Genomic DNA, 18,768 nt, shown 5'->3' on the forward strand with positions numbered 1-18,768 from the left:
CAGACCATACTGCTGTAGGGCAGCTCCCTAGGAAATAATGTTTCTTATTCTAATATACATTTATTTTTTAAAATCAAGTTGACATCTGTAACTCTTCATGGGAAATCCTTACTTTCTGGGCATGCACCTCATTATTGGGGTGCATTACAGGGAAACATCCTTTTTAGATGGTGAAGGAGCCCAGGGATGATCCCTGTGAGAACCCATCCTAACATTTTGTCTTGTGTGAAGTGCAGGTCTTCAGTGTGCAGGAAACTCTGTGAGGGAATACTATAAAAAAAAAGTGAATTGTCCTTTCTGCACTCTATTCATGTCCTCACCCATGCACTGAGCATCACAGGGGTTTCTGACAACATTTTGCAGCTGAGTATATTCAAAGAAAAGCACTGGGAAACGAAGAAGAGTAACCAAAATTGTATCATCTTCTCAGGCTCATTCTAGACCTTTTTTTTTTCTTTGTTATTTCATTTTTACCAAAGCTCACTGTCCTAACAAGGACATCTCTGCTGGCAGAAGTCCCAATGCAGATACAGTTACATAAAAAAAAAAAAGCCTATTCTGTTTGGGAATGTGCGAAAGAACTCTTGTGTCTATCAACTGCAAACCTTCGCCAAGGCAGATGGGCTCCAATTCAAGCATATGTTTGCTAAAACAAAGGGAAGGGCTAAAGCACAGTTTCCTTCAGTGTCAAAACTCACCTTCCTGTTAATGTGCAATATGTACAGAGTGTAACAGACCAAGATTGCTTACTTAAGCATCTTCAAAACAATATTTTCTCTTTTCAGGTCTGTGACAGGTTGAAGTAGCTCTTCAATGCTATTTCTTTATTTGTTCATGTCCCATCTCATGCGGGTCCACACCTGACAAAACACTTGACATATTGTTTCACAGTCATTTTAAGATGATCTAAAATGAAGTTGCCATTGAAATGAATAATCCCAGCCTTCTCCTCTCCCTGCCTGCTGCCTTTCAGTCCTTGTCCCTTCCTTAGGTCAGCTCCAGCAATTGCGTGGCTATGCATCTCACACATTCAACAGTAAAGCCTCGCCACTCAGTGACATCTTTCAGATTAACCAGGCCAGGAGGACACTAGGGCACAATCAGAGGTTCCCTGTCAACAAGAAGAGTAAGAATCCATGAAGCAAGAAAGTAGATGCACCAACTTCAAGCACAACTGCTCAAAACAGACGTCCCTGGCACCACATACCCTGCGTCAATAAGGACACGTGCCACTTTGGTCTAAGGTGGGTTGCACCACTTAGTGCCACCAAAAATCCTTTCTTTCTGGAGCCATCCAAAGAAACTGTCTTTGCCCTGGCTCAGTGTGAAAGGCTGCACCAGGAGTGTCACTTAGGCTGTTCCTTCCCAACACCTTCATCACTTCCTCCCTATGGCCACATCTGTATGTTGGCACAACTGCCAGGCAAAAACAGGCAGCAAAAGAGGGGATCTCAATGACCCTTCCTTTCTGATCATTGACTGCTGGGCAGATAACTTAGGAAAACATCATGCTTGTTTCTCAACCATCATGGTGCCCATGGTTAAGAAACAGCAAAAGCACAGGGTGATCACTTCTTTTGGAGGATGTCGCATAGTTTTATCTACTCAGAAGGAGAAGGGATGGGAACTCAGGGCAATCATCTTGCTGTGGAGCTGCTTCCCTTTTACGTAGTGGAGCACCGCTCCAGCTCTCACACAGCACTGCTGTGCTCCAGCCAGTCACACACACAATTGTTCCAAAGACCCGGGATTTTAAAAGTACACTGGCCTTGAATGAAGTAGCTGGCTGGCTGATGCTCCACTGGCTCTAGACGTGTGGTGGGGGGAAACTTCAGTCATAAAGCAATTGGTGGCTCCAGCACAGAGTAAAGTCAGTTGCTATTTCAGGGAACGGAAAGGCAACTGTTCCCTGGGGAGAATGACTGCACTAGCTCAACGCCAGGAATAGGCTGAGATTTTTTTAAAATTTTTTCCCCCTACACTTCAGGAAAAGTGAACACACAATGTTCATTTGCAGGGATCGTTTCCTGAACATGATGTGTGCTCGCTGTCCCGCAGGTCACTTTCCAGTGTGTCACATCCTTCTGCACAAGGGAGAGCAGGAAATGGCAAACTCCCAGTATGAGGCAAAGCATTCCCATCGCAGCAATTGGTCCACAGGAGCTATAAATTGGTCTCCTCCAGAAACAGATCAAAATTTGTCTTTGGGGAGGTCGGCTGGAAACTAAAGGTAAGTTTGAACAAGCAATTTTTGGAGTCTCTCTGAGTACTGTATTAGGAAAGCATTTGCCAGTTTTGGACTAATGTATACCTTTATTGTTGGGGAGATTTTTCTCTAAGAGCAGGAGTTGGGGTTATTTTCCTTTATGCTGGCATAAATCAGTGTATTCAAAAGACATGCATGACTCTGCAACTTATGCTATATATTGAATGACTGTTCCACTAACTGCAGTGAGGTGGCCGCTGTTAATACCTGAGACTGTTCTCAGCAAGAAAATCTGCAGAACAAATTGTTAAGAGGTTACAGGAATCAATATATTTAATGATCATCATATTGATGTTGTTAAGTTATTGGTGATATGCTCATTGTTCATTTCAATGCCATTATCCATTTAGCTTAGTGTTAGTCCTTGTACTTTCATCTTCATCTCTGACTATAGTGTAAAAAATAAGAGGACACTGCCTCCAGCTAAGAAAAGCACAATGTACTAAGTGGCTCAAATGGCCCAATGATACCAAGAGAGACTGGGGTCGTTGTTCTGAAGGGCATAGGGGGAGGTCCTATAGGATTATGCGTGAGATGGATTAGGACAAGTAGAAGGGAAAAAAATTGTAGTGAGAATTATTTACTTATACATTTCAGGATGGAAAGACTCTTTATGATAGGAGGTTTCCTCCTCCTGAAACCCAGGGATTCTGCACAATGAAAGCCCCAAGGATCCTAACTGTATAGTGTGCCTGTGTGAGGGACCAGGCACCTCCAGTTCACACAGTACAGAAGACTTAGAAGTGAAAAGGTGGCTGCAGCAATGAATAGTCTTGCTTAGTTGGCTCTAGGACAGGGTCTTTCTGCTACAGAGACTTCTTTTGGCTATGAGGGCATTATGGACTGCAAACAGCTTCTTAGCTCTATGGCTAGACCTTGCTAGGTGCAGAAGCAGCACAGCCTTGTGCGCAGTGCAGTGTTGTGGAGCACAAAAGCTCTGCTCCCACCAGACAGCTAGCAATGCTACATCACTCCTATTGCCTCCCTTGCCTCAGTTGCCCTATAGGTAAGCAGGGTTAACAATGCTGGCTTTCTTTGTAAAGCACTTTGCAGCCCTAGAGCAACCTGCAAATGCTTATTGGAACATTTCTTTCTACCTTTGTGACAAAGAACAAAGAGAGCAAACAGATCGCCTAGTACTGAAACCCTAAAGATTGACCCTTTAGAAGGGAAGACAGTCTTCTGCTATCTTGCCAGGAGAGGTTGCCATAGCCAGCAGTTTTCAAGCCTTTTCTATTCATGGTCCCCTCTATTTCCCCTGTTTCGCCAGCCCCTAGGAAGTGTGCACTGCAAGTGGGCTTGCTTTTCTGATGTGCCCTTCATGAACCTTTTAAATGAGGTCCACTGGCCTCATTGCCACTGTCACTGGGGATCCAACACCACAGGCTGGACTAAGCACTACAGAACAATGGTTCCCATCTTTGTCCAGACCCTGACGCCAGGTTACAATAGGAAAAAAAATGCTGCAGGATCTTGCGTTGCTTAGGCTTAAAGAAAGGAAGGATGTTCACAATACCCGTCTGAGGCATCAATGAGCTTCTCACCTCATAGATTGAAAAGCCAGACCTTGACTCCCCTCAGCAGCTTCCCTCTGTCCTCCTTTAATGAGAAATTACCCCTAAATAGCAACCTGGGATGGGTGGCTTTCACCTCCTCAGAGCCTGGCCTTTCTTGTGAAAGATGCCCTTGAATATTGCACATCCTCTGAATCCCATCATGGGGACAACATATTAGTTCTGGCAGCATTACTACTCTGGGCACTGAGTCACTTAATCTCAAGGGAATTTCTTTCCCCAGCGTTGGAAGAGATGTTTTATGTCTTCACAGAGGTAATAAGAACAGCACCTTTGACCCCAGCCCTTGAGATACTCTAGTCTTCTCAGGGAACAAGAATAACCTTTAAAAGGTCCTCTGTCTGAAAGTTACAGTGGAATCTGGTAATTAAATGTACATGTGTGTACGTGCACGTGTGTGTGTGTACGTGAGTGTGTACGTGTGTGCAGACAGCAAACCTTCCATGTAGCTGAGTGAAGCAAAAAAAAAAAATAAAAAAAATTGGCTGGATGCCATCCCTGAAATGGTGGTCCAGGCTGAGCATGTCTCCTGGGTTGTTTTTTTTTAACATAAATCCCAACCCAGCCTTTTCTGTTTCTGGACAGAGGCCATGGAGAGAAACAGTGCTGCCTTTCCCCAAGCACCAGACCCCACACATCACTTCCACATAGCGCTGCTGGATCAGAGACGGAGGCTGCGTGGCCAAATTGCTCACCTTCACAAGGTGGCTCGTAAACTCAACAAGCTCCGCAAAAGGTCCGTGATTGCCAACGTCAGCGGGAGCACCCTGACCGCCGCAGGAGCAGTCACAGCCATTGTGGGGTTGTCCCTGAGTCCGGCGACGCTGGGAGTCTCTCTCCTGGCATCGGCTGTGGGTCTGGGCTTGGCCACTGCCGGGGGGGCCGTCAGCATCACCTCCGATCTCTCCTTAGTGCTCTGCAATTCCCGGGAGGTGAAGAAGGTGCAGGAAATTGCAATGACTTGTCGGAAACAGATGAGGGAAATCCTCGGCTGCCTGGAGTTCCTCCGCCGGGGGCAGGGTCCGGGGGACCCCACACTGCGCCAGTCAGAGAAGAGGGCTTCCATCTCACTGTACAACTCTGTCTGCTTCATGGTCTTCTGTGGCTCCCACAGCTTCCTCGTGCCAGAATACACAAAGGAGGTCACAAAAGTCAGCCAGGCTGTCCTGAAGGCCAAAATCCAGAAGCTGGCTGCCAACCTCGAGACCTGCACCAGGGCGATGGACGAAGTCTGTGAACTTCTTGAGTCCAGGACAGAACTTTCCCCACACACAAGGAGACTCAACTTGGGTGCTAAAACCACTGCTGAGATCCTGAGACCATCCAGCTGAAACAGTGTTTGCCCCATAATTAAAATCAGACTTGGAGACATTACATTATTAATTGTCATTGTTAGCACTGCTATCTGTCGCTATTGTAATATTGGTGGTGCTAATCCACACAGGTGCGGACATCTCTCACGTGCCTTATCTATATCTGAACACAAACTCTTTCCTGATAGGAAGCTAAAGCTTCCACACACACACATCCCCCGCTAACTGACAGTATCCACCTGATTCAGGTTGGAGATTATGACGGACACGTGGACTACTGTGTAAACAGCAGCAGATCCCAGAGCCCAAAGGCAGGGATAGGCGGCCGTTCCTCAGATCCTTGTTTCCCCAGACATCTCCTGGGCTCTGCTTCCCCAAGACAGCAAAAGGAAGCAGGTCAGGTGGCTGATGAAATCCCACAGTCTTGATGCTGACTGAACCTGGTTTGTAAATAACTTACGAATCTATGAGTGGTAAAAGGGCTGCGGTACCCTCAAAAAGCCAGCAGCTGCCAATTTCCAGTAAAGTACAGTCCTGTTACCAAGGTACATTTCGAAAGGCTGTTGAAGGAAGCAGCTCCAGATATGACAGATCGCTCATCATCCCAGGGTGAAATAGCAGGGCCAGAAATTGTTACGTCTTTTGAAGAAACCTCTCCAGGCTGAGAACTGTGATGTTTGTGTTCTATTTATTTACATAGGATTATTTTAAGGTTTTGATATTGTATTTAAAGATGTATTATTTTTTCTTTTAAAAAGGAGGCCTCTGCTCCAAAGGAAAGCAGCTGTTCTTAGAAGCAAAGCAAGTCTGTGGCATGTGAGAGCAAGTTACCTGTTCTTTGGCTGTGAGGGAGAGCAAGTCCCTGTAGGAAAAGGAAAGCATGGCCTGAATGCTGATAGTTATAAAAGAGGTGAACCAAAAGAGGGAAAAGGACAGGTCAGTGACTCTGGGACCAAAGCCTGCCTCAGGACACTGGTGGAAGAAAGCAGTTATATCTCTTGCAGCAGGGACGGAAGCATAGGTTGGTGTTACTGGTCTGAGCGGGAGCCCAGCTGTGATGGGAGCACATCTGAGAGGTGGAGGTGCCGCTCTCCGTGCAGTTGAGCAGCCTGTGAGACCCACAGTGATTTGTCTGTGAGGGAGGAGGCAGCACTCTTGGAGAGCTACACATACTCCTAGCAATGCTTCCCAGGGAAGGCTTCGTGTTAGCAAACTATGTACTGGTACTAATACTCAAGAGGGGTGCAGAGGAGTAGGATGATTCAGTGGCAGAGCACTTACGAAGCAGGAGGAAGCACTGGGATGCCGTTTCAAGTGACTGTTCTGCTAAATATGTCCTTCATGATTTTTGACCCCTCAGTGCTTCAGTTCTCTGTTTAAAAATGAAGATAGTAGCATTTCCCTACCTCACAAGGATGTTTCTGGGACAAATATTGAAAAGTGCTCAAGTACTGTGATGATGGGGATTATGTCAATACCTGGAAGAGGTACAAGGAAGAAACCCCAGAAACTAGCTTGAGACAACTAGATGAGTTAATGCAGGGATAATTCCACCTCCATAAGTATGCTCCAGTGGATAAGGGAAACTTCCCTGCAGATGCATGAATCAAAATGATCAGAAAAACACACTCTGTAATTCTGTAACACTGAGCAAACTCCTAGGAAGGGCAACATTCCATCTCACAAAGCTTGAATCCTTGTCCTTTTTGTCTCTTCCTCTTATGACATCAACATTTGTTTTTACACATAAGAAGAACAAAAGCTTTGGTCCTTCAAAGTGTGACTCAGATGCTTCTAATGCCCATGCCTGTTTGCCAGAAATGAACAAGTTTGATTAAATGAATATGAAGCACTTTTGTGTCAGTGTCTCTCTGCACACCTGCATGTGATCACACTCCTGCCCCATGACTCACTCCGCTCGATTTCATGCTCCAGGCACTGGAGCCAGGGAATTGATACAAGCAGCTGGATGCATTCAGAAGGTGAGAATGAAAAGTGAGATCATTAGCTCTATGCCACAGAGCTGGCATTTGTGTACAAGTGTATACATTTATGTCTGTGTGAGCACATACCCTGGTGTGCACATTAGCTCATATACACTGTGGATGTTGGTCTTCGACATGCAAACACTGAGATGCGTATGCATGAGCATGTAAGTGTGTTTTTGGAGTGTGAACTGCACACTATGCAAACGCAGTCACGATGCAAATTTTTTCCTAGTGCTCCAGCATATCACCAACTAACTCCACCACATCGGTTATGACTTTACCATGCTTCCGAGATGGTTGGTTTTATCATCACAGATAAAATTGTGTAACGTATACTTCTACCTCCTCCCCAGTTTTATGGCAATCCAGTTCTTCTACACGTCCACACACAAGGAACAACAACAGACCTGAACGGACTAATCTGACTTTCAGAAGGATCTGAATTCGATAGCTTAGAGCTTCACAAGGCCTGGTTTGTTCTGCTCAGCACAGATCTGCCCAGCAATTGCAGCCACTGTTTCAGCAGCTGGGGACAAATCTGGTTTTGCTTCCAGTCTCAGCCACACAGGCAAAAAACCTGGCTTCTGTTCTGTTTTTTCCCTAGGCTAACCCTTCACTCAAAGTCAGGATTTGGGTTGTTGCGCATGCTGCTGTGTAATTGAGCCCAAGGTACCACACTCTCCTGGCCAGGTCTCAGCCACTCCCCTCTCCAGGTTGGTTTGCTAGGAATGCAAAGGGAGGCTCAGGCAGAAAGTGGGGCCTGCGGGCTGGAAGGTCTGTAATCCTACACAAGATGGACGAGCCGTGTGACACAGTTTGCTAGCGGACAGGGCAGGAGGTGGTTGGATCCTCCTCACGCAGCTCCGGGCATGCCATCCTGTCTCCTCCCACGCAGTCAGCGCTGAATCTCATGTGATACCCTGGGGAGCCAGCTTTGGGAGCTGTGCTGGCAGAAATCTACTATATTTGGGGGTAAGATTAATTTCTTCCTCCTTTTGTTCCCTGAAACAGCTCACTGCTGTGTCAGATGAGCACCAGAGCTGGTACCAAGAAAGCACCAGAAGCAAGTGACCTGGGCTGGGACAGGGGTGCACCTACTCCAGTATTAGTATTGGCTTAGTTCCAATATTGTGACTCCCTTAGAATCACAAGAAACATTTGGGAGAATTGTCTATGATAAGCAGCTTTTTTGCTAGTAGTTATGTTATTTACCCTTCAAAGTAGTAGATGTGCTGGCAGAACCCTTCCTTTGGTAGCTAGGCAGCAGGGGGAGAAGGGTACCTGTGTGATTTGATGTTTAGCCTGGGCTGGCAGTTATGAAGCCTGGCCTCCCGATGGCATTTTTACTCCCCTTTTATTGAAACTGACACAGGGAGGAATGATTCAGTTGTCAAGCAGGAATGCAAACATCATTTTAACACAAAGTCCCATAGTATGTTTTGAAAGCATAATAAAATGTGTTTACAACAAAGGAGCCAAAGCACAATCAGGGAGTCAGGATATCCCAATAGACTCCCTCTGGGCATCCCAGTGGGTAGACAGGATCATTTACCATTAACTGTGACCTACTATATACACTTCCCATCTTGTCTTACTATGCATCCCTCGTGAAATAGTTGGCATTATACCTGCACTAAAATTCATCTGCTTTGGATGCTTTCACCCTGTCCCTGCTAAGGAAGACTGAGCTTATAACATGCAGTAGGGTTAGGAACATATTTGGTCAAAAGCCAAGTCCAAAAGCCCTGGACTGAAAATTTCTAAATCCAGTATAATCTGCAGTGTCCTGTGCTGAAAAGCACAAAAGGGGAATCACCATTTAGAAGTGGTACTTACTTTATCACACATGAGTGCTCTCAGCAGCAGTTTAGGATAGGAGAGAACTTTTATTCAAATACAGCTACTGATAAAAGGGAATTACCCAAACTGGAATTTCACCAGAATAGAATTGTTCCACCCTGCTCCCCACCAAAACAGCACCTACCATATTATATGGGCAATGAATTCAACAAAGAATCACAAGCAGTGACTTCCCATCACATCCCTCACTCTGTTTCCTGAGGCATCCCAGTGACCCTTAAAAGGGTTCATGTCTAAGTGCAGGCCAGGCTTAACCTTTAGCATTAATCATATATAGCAAGCTCATGGCTCAGAGTGCTGTAATTTTTGAAGCATGTGGTCATAACTAGCATCTACACTGGGTGTTTCTTGTTGGTTTAAATTTATTATTTTAAAATCATTGCTCCTGAGCACAGTGGGATGCAGCAGTTTCATTTCCACTGCTGGCCAGTGAATTGTTTCAGGTTTCCTCTCCTTTCCCTGTCATGCAGAGAGTTTGTTCGGATTTCCTCTCACTTTCCTCATTGTTCTGGGAGCAGAGGAAATGGCACACTTGGAATCCAGTGACAGATGCTCAGGTACGTCAGCATTTCCACCGCGAGCACACCCAGCCAGGCTTCCCAACCAGCAAGAGGGAGGGTCTGCTCAGAAATGCAGTCATGAGTTCCATTTTCCAGTCGGCTCTGCCATCCTTTCAAAGCCCAAGCTCTTGGGTATGTTAGCATCCTTTTCTCTAAAACAAAGGAGGTTCACCTAACTGCAAGGTTGCCCTGCTGCAATCAGCATCGGGGCCATAGATCAGAGAGGCCACACCCAGACCAGATGGAAACCAATGAGCTCAGGAACTACAATTGCAACATGATATTTTGGTGCCTTGAAGGGCACTGAATCCATCACCATTTTCACCTCTCATTGTGCACTTGCAGGCTCCCTGTCTGAGCCACAACAGCAGCAATCAAGGGAGCTGAGGGAGTGTTCGCATCTATTCCCATCCTCTATTCTCTCATTTCATGCTGGGAGTTGCCACAGTGCAGTTGATTTTATGTATTTCTGGCACTTCAAAGTTGCACGTTGGCAATTATCATAAACAAGAAAACAAGGTGGAACAATGACAGCTCTTGACTTCTTTTTTTCCCCCCTTCGTTAGTACTTCAAAATGTTTCAGCAGTTCCGAAGAAGTTAATTTGCTCTTTATATGTGCTATATATGTAAGTTTATATATATTGTATTTTTGTGCCTGGCTAGCTCATTTATCTTGTTCATTCACAACTGTAGAATTTATGAATACAGAACACCATCAGGCACACTGCCTAAGCTATGCAAATGCTGCACTGCAGGCCAGAGGCTTAGCCATTTGCAGTTAATGCCAAGCAGGCAGGTTTTCACACAGCCAATTCAGTATGCTCTTATCTCAATACAGGCGGCTATAGCTCCGTAACTCCTCCTTCCCCAGAAACCTCTCTGGAGTTCTGTGAAAATAGTCACAGTTTCTCGTTTGGCAAATCATAGCACTCATCACATAAATCACCACCATCTCCCCCCCCCCCCCCCCCCCCCCCCGCCCCTTGCAGAAGCATAAGCCAAATTAAGTTTTTTAAAGAAACCAAGCCTTGCACACGTTTGTAAGAGTGCTGCTTAATAAGCTTGTGCAGAGTCAGGATGTTTCCACAGACACAGCATCTCGGCCCACACCACCTCCTCTGCATGAGGAGAGGAAAAAAAAAATGACAGCAGTTGGTACGGCGAACATCACACACACTTCCCAGAGGGCTGCACTCTGAACAGCTCCGGATGCAGAAGACACCTTCTGACTTCAAGAAAACGAGACCGCCTGTACCTCACGGCAGCACTACCACCGTCGCTGCGCTGTGCCGGCGCGGCCCCGCCCGCCCTGCCGGAGCTCCGGCCCGGCTCCAGCCGCCGAAAGCAGCGGCGAAACCGACCGCTCCGACGGGTAACGGCCGCCGCGCGTGGCCCCTCGAGGCCCGCCCGCTCCGATTGGCTCTTTCCTCCGAACTACGAACCCCATAACGCCCGCAAGGGAGACTACAGCTCCCAGCGTGCTCTGCGTTACCTCAGAGGGGGACGGTCCAAAATGGCGGCAGGAGACGAGGAAGGCCAGGCGGCGGAGCCGGAGGCCGTGGTGGAGCTGGAGGAGGCGGTGCAAGAGCCACGGAGCTTTAAGGACCTGGTGAGGCTGGGCTGGATCTGCTTCTGCCCCTGTTGCTCCCTTCCCCGCCCCGCGTATCATGCTGGGGGAGCTCCTCGCACAGCCCCGTGTGCTAGGCCGTGCTCCACGCCGTCCCGCTGTGCTCGCCCCGTAGTGGCGCGGCCCCGGGCTGCGGGCTGAAAGCGGCCTCAAGCCCGGCGGGACCGTCGGTGCGTGGGGGGCAGACACGTGCGCTGCCTCGCTGCTTCGGTCCGCAGGCGTGGTGCTGTGCCCGGGCGGGAGATCTGGGGAGTTTGGGCCTCTGCTCCGGTGAGGGTGGCGTTGCTGCTCCGGTCTGTGCTCCTCAGCCGGCTGCCTGTGTTTTCAGTTGTGTTAGTTTGCCCAGATATTTTCCTTTTTGTATGTTCATGGGATACCCCCAGAGGGGAATAAGGACAGCTTGGTGTGTGCAGAAAGGTGCTTGTGTAAGCTAGGAAAAAAATGCTAGTTTCTTACTAAGGCAGTCACTTCTTAACGGTTTTGAACAAATCTATAAAGTTACTGATGGAGATGGGGATCACTGTGAGCAGCCTGCTCTTTCATGTAGTTGCATTAAGGGCCTGATGGAGTTGGTCTGCTAGAGACAAGCTTGGCTCTCTTGCACCATGTATTTAACTGAAGTCTGCAATTTAATTTAGGTCTTCTTGGTGATGTCTGTTTGCATTTTCCCTAATGTTCAGGGAGTTACAGATGTCCTGTGTGAAGCTTGTGATCAGTTAGGATGGAAGATGCCAACAAAGATCCAAGTTGAGGCTATTCCAGTGGCTCTCCAAGGTGAGCAGTGTGCTTCTCTGATCCTGAATCTAGGGATGCTACGGGAGCTCTGTGTGATTGAATTTTGCGGAATGAGAAGTGGTAGGGATGAGAGTGTTCTTGTTGCTTTGTCATCGAAGATCTCTGTCTAGAAGTAGTATCTGTGTTCGTTCTTGTGTCCCTTCTAGGTGGAATTTGGATTGCTAATTTCGCCTATAACACTGCCTGTAACTACAAACTTTCAAATGTGACTTGTAAAATGAGAGTTTGGTATTGCCATTGCCTAGTAGTTGGTATGACCTAAATCTCAAACACTGGAGTCTATATCCATGTAAGCCAGTAAAAAGACAACAGTTTGTTGGTCTAGAATACATACCAGATACAAGCAATAGGCTGTAAATTGACTGACAGATTTGAGAAATAATAAAGTAAAGCTTTTTTTTGAACCTAAAGTTTATATGGAAACCTGTATATTGGCAGAAGTTTAACTAGAGAACGAAAGGCATTGAGACTGTAAATACTGTACAAATGAAGTCACACTCTAAAAATGTTGCAGAGATGCTCTGAAATTCTTTATTGTGGCCCTTTGTTCTCCTTTATCCTTTGTGTGGCTCCTTTTTTTTCTTCTTTTTTTTTTTTTCCTCTTTCCTTATGGAATCTTGTGCTTTATTGCCCAGTGCTTTGAAAGTCTAAGTTTGTAACAGTTTTTGCCCTCCTTGATGCTCCTTGCAGGCAGAGATATCATTGGACTGGCAGAAACTGGCTCTGGAAAAACAGGAGCTTTCGCTTTGCCAATTCTTCAAGCACTGCTGGAAACGCCTCAGAGATTATTTGCTCTTGTCCTCACACCGACAAGGGAGCTGGCCTTCCAAATCTCAGAGCAATTCGAAGCTCTTGGATCCTCCATCGGTGTCCACACTAGTAAGTAGCTTCGTGATATTGGAGCAGTTTTCCTGAAGACTGAAGTTTGCCAGCTCTTGATCTCAAAGGAGAAAGTAGAGAGTATTTGTATGGAGGGGTGGACAAAAGGTGAGAAAAGCTTGTGATGCTGGAAGACAGAGATCTGGTATCAAGCTTGGGAAAGACAGACTATACAGTCTTTTCTCATGAAGTAGTCTGCAGCCCTTCTGCATTTTATGTCCAAATGGTTAAAGATGGAAGTATGAGAGAATCTTCTCAATAGTAAGTTTGTGTCCAGTGAAATTGCATAGAGCTCCACTCTAAAGTGTGATGTAGTTTAATATTTCCTTCCTCTCTGTGTTGGTTCTTTAGATACACTCTACAAACATAAAAGCTTTGTGGGTATTTCTAGAAATAGCAACTGGGTTAAGCTGCAAGGAATAGATTCTGCCTGTAGCTCTTCAACCGTGAAAATAAAATACTCAGGACCAGTAAGGACTTTGGTGTATAGCTTAACAGCCTTGGGAAGGTCAGGTGTGCTAAAATAAAGAGAATGCTCATAAAGATAAGTAGTCTTTCATTTGTACAGAGTTGTGGGTGGCAGGGAGTAGAAGGAAACACTGTGGTGCAAGGGGCTGGCTGGTGCTACACTGAGAGATTCACTATATTGTATTTGTCCTGCAGCGGTTATTGTGGGTGGAATTGACACAATGTCTCAATCTCTGGCCTTAGCCAAGAAACCGCATGTTATAATTGGTAAGTTAATGTACTGGGGGTACGGGTATGAATGTTACCAAACCGCAGTTGTCCAAAAGGTTTTGTGTGTTTGAAGAAGTGAGAGTACGTCTTTTATTTGTTTCTGTCCTGAGATCTGAGTACTGGCTTGTTAATGTTTCTAAAGGAGACACCAGTAGCCTTGCTGCTGCAAGCTCATTCCAGAACATTCCTGCTAAACTGCCTTTAGCTTGCTTTTTTTTTTTTTTTTTTTTTAAATTTTCCTCAAGTATTCAAAATGCTGGTCTCATCCTTCTCAGTACAGCTTGTCTACAGTCTGGTTTGGTTTGCTTTTTTTTAGCAGAGGGTGAGGGGAGAAGGAAGGAGGGAATTCTTCAAAATGTCTGACTCCATTAGTCTTATTTCCAAACACTTTGAAGATATCCTATGAAAGAGTACTTCCCACAAAGCAATCTGCCTTTACTTCTCTTGGGCAAGAAATCCCATTTCTGTAACGGATGATCCTCTTGCCTTTTTGGATCTTTTCCTTTGCTTTCATTTTTAATTTGCTCTTGTGATCTTGTTGGTAGCAACTCCTGGCCGTCTAGTTGATCATCTGGAGAACACAAAGGGCTTCAACTTACGAGCTCTGAAGTTCCTGGTAATGGATGAGGCTGACCGGATCCTTAACATGGATTTTGAGACAGAGGTAGGAATCTGCTAAAATAAGAGTTTGGAACACCAGATGACTCCCTTTAAAATTGCTTCATACAGTCATGTAGTAAACACTGAGCTGTTCTGTAGAAATAATAGCAAATTTTTACTAAGATCTAATAATTTCACAGAAGTATACGGTGGGAGTAGAACTTTGCTGAGTTCTGCAGAGCACTAGCAAGACAGTAGGAGGCATTTTGTCTCTGAAATCTACTGGTTTCTCTGGAGCGCCTGACGTTGACACAGTTACTGCAGAACACAATCATACGCACGTTCCTGCAGGAATATTGCCTGATATTTGCACTGCTGTTGGACTTCTGGAGTTCACACTACCTGTCAACAGGCTATCAGCCTATACCTTCTCTTTAGACGAGGGGAAATTTATTCCTACTATGAGCCCAAGTTGCACACATGCATTACTCTTCATTTCGATGATCATTATATTTGGAGGAGGCTTCTGTCTTAATTGTTGTTGTATTTGACATTTCCATTTACTTTATATTTTTACAGGTGGATAAGATATTAAAAGTGATTCCTCGAGACAGGAAGACATTCCTGTTTTCTGCTACCATGACCAAGAAGGTGAAAGCACTTTGCTTTAGTTCTGCTTCCATCAGGCTATACTGTTGACTAGACTGTATGATACAGGTTTCTGACAAGATCTCTGTCGGTCTAGTACTAACATACATTGATCTTCCTAGGTTCAAAAACTCCAGCGTGCTGCTCTGAAGAATCCTGTTAAATGTGCTGTTTCTTCCAAATACCAGACAGTGGAAAAACTACAGCAGTACTACATTTTCATCCCCTCGAAATTCAAGGTGATGCCACTTCTGTTTCTTCCCTCTTCTGATTGTGTCTTATATTGCTGTTCTCACTTCTCCTCAATATCTTGTCATCTTCTCCAACTTATACTTACTCTTTAATGTGGCATATGTGATTTTTCTTTTTTCCTTTGTTTCTTTACAGGACAGCTACCTGGTTTATATCTTGAATGAACTAGCTGGAAACTCTTTCATGATATTTTGTAGTACATGTAACAATACTCAGAGGACTGCTCTACTGCTCCGCAACCTGGGGTTCACTGCCATTCCTCTCCACGGGCAGATGAGTCAGGTATGGGCATAGCCCGCAGAGTGGAGTAGACAGGAGACCTGTTGCTTGGGAAATGGGCTGCACCATACTGAGTCACAACTACCTTGCAGGGTTATTTCACAGCTAGTGGACTGAACTGATCCCTAGAAATTATTCTAATGTGAATGTTGCCACTGATTCTCTAATTTCTTTTTGAACTATTACAGAACTGAGTTTTTTGAGTAGTTTCTCCCCCAGTTCTTCTGTACCAGTATTTCAACAAGAGCATATTATCTGGAATGAGCACTATTTTCTCATTCCCTTTTTGTCCTCCTCTCTTCCAGAATAAACGCTTGGGCTCTTTAAACAAGTTCAAGGCAAAGGCACGTTCTATTCTGCTGGCTACTGATGTTGCAAGCAGAGGTCTGGACATCCCACATGTAGATGTGGTGATAAACTTTGATATTCCTACACACTCTAAGGTAAGCTAGTTTCTGTGTAACTAAGAGCTTCCTGTCACCAGGAGGCATAGCAAAGCTAGACAAAGGAACAAGACATCTTTTCTCTGTTCTGCTGGCTGAGAGTCTAATTCATGCTTCTGTAGATTAAAAGATGTAGTTCAGTCTCTGCAGGTGAGTTTGTATCTCAGTTTGGTTGGGTGGCTTCATCTTGATTGTAGAACTGATCCCATAAGTGAAAAGAGGAAGTGTGGGACGTTCTGTCTCTTTGTATTTCTGCTCAGAGTATGTGTTTTGCCATATTACGTTAAAGGGCTTCTAGACTTTGAAAATAGTTTTACGATATTACTAGTTTCAGGTAGTCATTTCTGTTCCTGTGATCCAGGTCTGCCTTCATGTTTTAAACTATGTTTAAAAATAAATAAAAATTCTCCCATTATCTTCAGTGAGGATTTGATCAAGAAAGATGTCTTTAATGTGCTTCGCCTTCATATCACAAAAGTACAGCAAACTGAAAAAAAGTGAGTTACTAACCTTCTACCTTACAGAAAGTGTAGTATTATCTTAGGAGTGGGACTTTGTTTCCCAGCCTAGTTTCAGAAAGCATACTATTTACATGCATTTCAGGAACTGCTCTTGTTCCTTATAATGATCAAAGATACTACACACTGCAAAGGGAAGAAAGTATCGTGATTCTTTTGAAGATACTGCTTTTGACATTGTAAAAGGATTAAAGTTAAAAAAATAAAGGTGGAGAGAGCAGCTTGAATGATGTTGTTAAAGTTTTTTGTGCCCCTCCCTGTCATCTAAAGATGTCACAGGACACATCCTTTCTCGTGATGCTTCCTTTCTCCACATATCCTGCATGGAGAAGGGAGTATTTTAATTTCCATAATGCAGTATAAAACCTGGAAAACAGCCTAGAGCCATACGAACAAAAGACGCTCAATAGATCAGATGCTTCCAAATTGTTCTCATTCATCCTCCCTTTCACTGTGCTTGCCAAATTTAAATCTGCTTGCCAGAGAGTTTGTCTGGAAGACAGACTGTGTAGAGTACTAGATCCCAAGACTGAAAATGCAGGCATTGGCTCACTTTAAATACTAGTTTTCCAAGGAAGTGATACTTCCTTAGCAAAGTCATGTATCACAACTTTTGTTCTGCAGTCTTGAATAATTGGAGGTGGTCTTTTCCTTTAGAAAGAGAAGAATTCAAATGTTAAAACCAAAGATATGCCTCCACAAGCCAGCATCTTCTCAAATCCTAACTCTGCACATGGTCCCAAGAATTTAATCTTGGCTGTATTTTCTTCCCATTTTCTTATTCTTTCATAAAGAAAAAATATATGGCCTAATTTCCCTTAACTTTGGTGTTTGGTGCACATATTGCTTATCAAGAAAATTGTTTTCAGGATTACATTCATCGTGTTGGGAGAACAGCTCGAGCTGGGAGATCTGGCAAATCTATCACCTTTGTCACACAGTAAGTATTAAAATGAGGTAGACATTCTTCCCAGATTTGTTTCAGAGCAGAAAACATCTGACCTCATCCTGGGTGAGAAAAAAATACTACTTTTCATTTTGAGGTGCCAGTTGGATTTATGTAGTTAAAGAGGAGAGAATTCAAAGCCCTGGGTGGGGAGGGAGAAAAGTCTGAGATAAATTCTAGAAGCAGGCATCTAATGAGCAGAATTAACTGTTTATAACTTGATTGTCTAATACACATTTTTTAATGATATCTAATGCAGGTTAAGTGTGGGGTTTTTTGTAAATACTGAACTATTTGTCTAAAGTCTTTGCCAAATGCTTCTGAATAGAGATGAGCTGAATAAATCAGTGAAGCCGTCCTGAACGATGGCATCATTCAGATGCGATTGAAGGTTGCTTGTGAGACTATCAGCAGAAGCTGACAATATCTGTGGGCTGGAGATAAGGGTTGATGTCTGTGGATGGTGACAGCTGAAGCACTTTCAGGAGGGCTGATGCAAGCTGGTGTCTTGTCTTTTCTCAGGTATGATGTAGAGCTGTTCCAGCGTATTGAACACCTGATTGGCAAGAAGCTGCCAGCATTCCCCATGCAAGAGGAAGAAGTTATGATGCTGACAGAGCGTGTGGCTGAGGCCCAGAGATTTGCTCGAATGGTGGGTGCTGGCTTTTTGTCCCTCTACTCGCTGTTGTAGTCTGAATTTCCTCAGGCGACAGAACTCTTGGTCAATCCCTTGATTGCATTGCAGGAGCTGCGGGAGCAGGGAGAGAAGAAGCGGTCTCGGAATGATGATGATGACACGGAAGAAGCTATTGGTGTCAGGAATAAGGTGGCAGGTGGGAAAAAGAAGAAAAGGAAAGCCTTCTAGTTTAGTATTTGGACGGACTTTTATTTTTCTTTTTATGGCTATATGGCAATAATGGTCTACCAAGCCATCTCCAGTGGATTTTTTTTCAGAACTACTTACAAAATGGGGCTGTCCACCTGGAAAACAACTTCCTCTCACCAGTTACAAACTGAGCTTGACCCATTGTGGTACCATGGGACTAGTCTTCCTTTCAGAGACACCAGACCATCACCTCTAGACCTGATAGCAGCTGTGGTCTGGCCCTGCTCATTCACAAAGAGGTGCAGTGTGAGTGCAGCTTTCCTACTGCTGCAGCCTGTCTCACCACCCAAACTCTGAGTGCATCTGGGGTCAGATAGGTCTGTCGGAAGAGAGGAAAAAAAAAAAAGAAGCAACTGAGTTTCTACAGCACAGCTGTGATGCCTTTACCTTAGTGAAGGGACATGTGACATGGAGAACTCCAAATATATTTTGCTTAATTTTAAAGCTACCTTGTTTTCCTTGTCTTATCACTGACCTGTTTTGCTCATTTTAATATCTGCTCTGCCAGAAGGTTTTTCTTCTTAGGTCAATCTTAGCGATTCAAATGTGACATCAGTACCTTAGATGAATCAGCTGAAGAGTGGCCCAGCACAGA

General features: G+C 44.8%; 3 protein-coding genes across 3 annotated transcripts in view; 2 read left to right on the forward strand and 1 right to left on the reverse strand.

Annotated features, from left to right (window-relative positions):
- Positions 1 to 18,768, reverse strand: part of LOC142601518 (histone H4) — a 370,615-nt gene that overhangs the window by 83,193 nt on the left and 268,654 nt on the right. The gene's annotated exons all lie outside the window — the stretch shown is intronic.
- Positions 1,896 to 6,165, forward strand: APOLD1 (apolipoprotein L domain containing 1). Its single transcript, XM_010307161.2, has 2 exons — positions 1,896 to 2,230; positions 4,426 to 6,165. Exon 2 carries the CDS (start codon positions 4,431 to 4,433, stop codon positions 5,169 to 5,171), a length of 741 nt encoding a protein of 246 aa, XP_010305463.1. The 5' UTR covers positions 1,896 to 2,230; positions 4,426 to 4,430; the 3' UTR covers positions 5,172 to 6,165.
- On the forward strand, positions 10,868 to 18,617 carry DDX47 (DEAD-box helicase 47). The gene is made up of 12 exons (XM_075750558.1): positions 10,868 to 11,171; positions 11,870 to 11,963; positions 12,675 to 12,863; positions 13,527 to 13,598; positions 14,147 to 14,265; positions 14,781 to 14,852; positions 14,972 to 15,088; positions 15,237 to 15,383; positions 15,686 to 15,823; positions 17,211 to 17,281; positions 17,810 to 17,939; positions 18,033 to 18,617. The coding sequence occupies exons 1-12, from the start codon at positions 11,076 to 11,078 to the stop codon at positions 18,150 to 18,152; spliced, it is 1,365 nt and encodes a 454-aa protein (XP_075606673.1). The 5' UTR covers positions 10,868 to 11,075; the 3' UTR covers positions 18,153 to 18,617.

Source organism: Balearica regulorum, chromosome 1 (assembly GCF_011004875.1).
Source record: "Balearica regulorum gibbericeps isolate bBalReg1 chromosome 1, bBalReg1.pri, whole genome shotgun sequence".
In the NCBI taxonomy this organism is placed as follows: Eukaryota; Metazoa; Chordata; class Aves; order Gruiformes; family Gruidae; genus Balearica; species Balearica regulorum.